This window comes from Microplitis demolitor, chromosome 2, assembly GCF_026212275.2.
Source record: "Microplitis demolitor isolate Queensland-Clemson2020A chromosome 2, iyMicDemo2.1a, whole genome shotgun sequence".
Classification (NCBI taxonomy): domain Eukaryota; kingdom Metazoa; phylum Arthropoda; class Insecta; order Hymenoptera; family Braconidae; genus Microplitis; species Microplitis demolitor.
In genome coordinates this window covers 12,113,236-12,115,995 of record NC_068546.1, presented here as the reverse complement: position 1 = coordinate 12,115,995, position 2,760 = coordinate 12,113,236, and the positions used below count along the sequence as shown (strand labels likewise).

The 2,760-nt window shown below is 35.5% G+C and overlaps 1 protein-coding gene across 1 annotated transcript; it reads left to right on the top strand.

Annotated features, from left to right (window-relative positions):
• Positions 1 to 203: 203 nt before the first annotated feature.
• LOC128667343 (uncharacterized) lies at positions 204 to 1,424 on the top strand. The gene has a single exon (XM_053737005.1). The coding sequence runs from the start codon at positions 204 to 206 to the stop codon at positions 1,422 to 1,424; it is 1,221 nt and encodes a 406-aa protein (XP_053592980.1).
• Positions 1,425 to 2,760: the final 1,336 nt, after the last annotated feature.

The window sequence follows — 2,760 nt, the reverse complement described above, 5'->3', positions numbered from 1 at the left end:
GAGCTGTTGAGTATAATGTCCAATAACAAAGCTTCAAAGAACTTAAGAAAGTATTTAGAGAACCAACAAAGTAAATACGGCACAAATTTTAAAAATAGCAAAGATAAATATTCGGCACCAAGCATAAAAGGTAGTACAGCGTACGGCGGTTACGAGAAAGGCAACAAATACGGTGCAGTAGGTGACCGAGGATATAAAAAATAATGGCTAATATATTAGATATTCAACGACCAATTATATTCGATGAGTCAATCGCTCACTATGAACTGCATGCTCATCAACCGTATGCATCGTCGACTTTGAAAAACAATGATGAAGTTCGTATCACAATCCAAAATCAAAATTTGTGCATACTTCCTAGCAAAAGTGCACTCCATATTCTTGGAAAGTTTACCAAGAGTGATAACAGTGCTGTCGCTGCCACAACCAACTTGGTTAATATGGGGATTGGCCACATGATTAAAGAATTCCGCTTACTTATGAATGGTGTTAAAGTTGATCGAAGTAGTAACGTTGGTATAACAAGCCTGATAAAAGGTTATGTATCATTCAGTCCAAATCAGTTGAGTGCTTTGGAGAATGCTGGCTGGGTAATGGAAGATGATGTTAAATTAACAAACGCTGCAGGAAGCTTTGATTTATTGATTCCACTAAATATTTTAAGTGGTTTTGCTGAAGATTGTCTGAAAGTCCGTATGAATGTTCAGCTAGAGATAGTTCTTACGATTTCAAACAGTGACATTAATGCTTACGTACAACAAGCAGCGGGAGCTGAGGAAGTAAAGTTAACTTTGCAAAAAATCGAGTGGATTGTACCGTACGTCGACCTATCAGACAAGGAAAAAATTCAAGCATTAAATTATATTACAAGTGATCCGGCTATCTCAATTAGTTTTCGAACCTGGGAATCGTATGAGTATCCGCTGTTACCGGCAACATCAAAACATATTTGGGCTGTCAAAACATCAACACAACTGGAGAAGCTACGTTACGTCATCCTCGGATTTCAAACAGCAAGAAAAAACGACGCAAGGAAGAATGCGAGACGATTTGATCATTGTACGCTCCGTAACGTAAAGTTATTCCTGAACTCACAGAGTTATCCGTACGGAGATCTGAATTTGGACATAAACGACAATCAGTATGCTTTATTGTACAGTATGTACACTGATTTCCAATCTACATACTATAATAAAGAGGCTGAGCCACTGTTAACAAAGCAGAAATTTTTGCAAGAAGCTCCGCTCTGTGTTATAGACTGTTCTAAGCAGAATGAGGCAATTAAATCTGGACCAGTAGACATTCGATTGGAGTTTGAATCCACAAATCAATTTTCACAAAACACAACAGCTTATTGTTTAATAATCCACGATCGTATCGTTGAGTATAACCCTATCAGCAGCACTGTACGAAAATTGACTTGAAACATGGTTGTGCAATTTGATCTGACACCAACTGTACATTATATGTATACATGGAGTTATGCATACAAAACTGCTAGACAAGGTGAATGGGAGCAAATGGCTCGAGATCGAGAAAGGTTTAAACTTAGGATAGAGAGATCAAGATATATTATAGAACCTGTATTGATTAAAAAAATAAACTTAATAAATAAATAAACATTTTTTATCGATAAATCAATTCGTTTTATTTATAATCTTGACCTGATACATTCCAATAACATAATTTTAATTAAATTGTATATATATTTTTAACTTGTTTTATGAACGATTATTTTTATAGGATTACTATTATTTATGCACTTTGGGCAATCTTTTCGGTATGGATAAAGCCATATTCCACAGATATCCCAATCGCCACCAGTAGCTGGGTAGTGGTCCATACAAAATGAGTAATCTCTTATTTTATCATTATTCTGTAATTCCAACGGAAGTGTATCGTAGACATGACGTATTTGGGTCCTCGCAAAACGTAGAAGAAAGTGATAATCAAGGCAAGCGATATCACGTTTATGCATTTTTTTCAAATCAGACAGTTGATAATATATTTGCGCAGATTTTCCGTATGATGGATTGTCACCCCAGAATTCCAGAAACCAACGCTTTAATTGTTTAATATTTTGAAAAGCACATGCATGTGTTCTTCGACGATGATATAGCCTTAGCGGACATTTTTCCTTATTATAGCGATCCACATTTTCAAATGAATAATGTCTCATTAGTTGGATGTCGATAATTTGTGCGGAGTAATCGGTCATGATCGTCAACCATTTGTCTTTTTGCTTTCCATCAACATAAATGTAACTTGCTTTGCTCACTATATCTTTAATAACTTCTTGAAGTTTGTCGTATGGTGTTTCACCTGAGTCCCACCGGATACCATGGCCACACCCACTCTCATCTAAAGTTTCTTGCATAATTGCTCCATCATACTCCAATGGTGGTTGAAAGATAAAATGTTTACACTTATATTTTGAGGAATTTTCATATATGTCAACCACACACAATTCTTTCACTACTAGGGTGTCATCGGGCATAACAAACCCTGCGAAATCTATGATGAATTCCATTGTCTTTTATTTCATGTTGATACGTTCTTCTAGTTTTTCGATACTTTCAATCACTTGATGCAGTTTTTTTACAGAGTCTTTGAATGCACAACAATATGGACACACATTTTTATCACGTCTAGTTTGAATGATATTCAAATTAGTTTGTAAAGATGAATATCACGTACAAACCTTTTAATGTAGTCTTGAATAGGTTCTTCAAAGTAACGTGTTAATAAATCGGCTCCAAA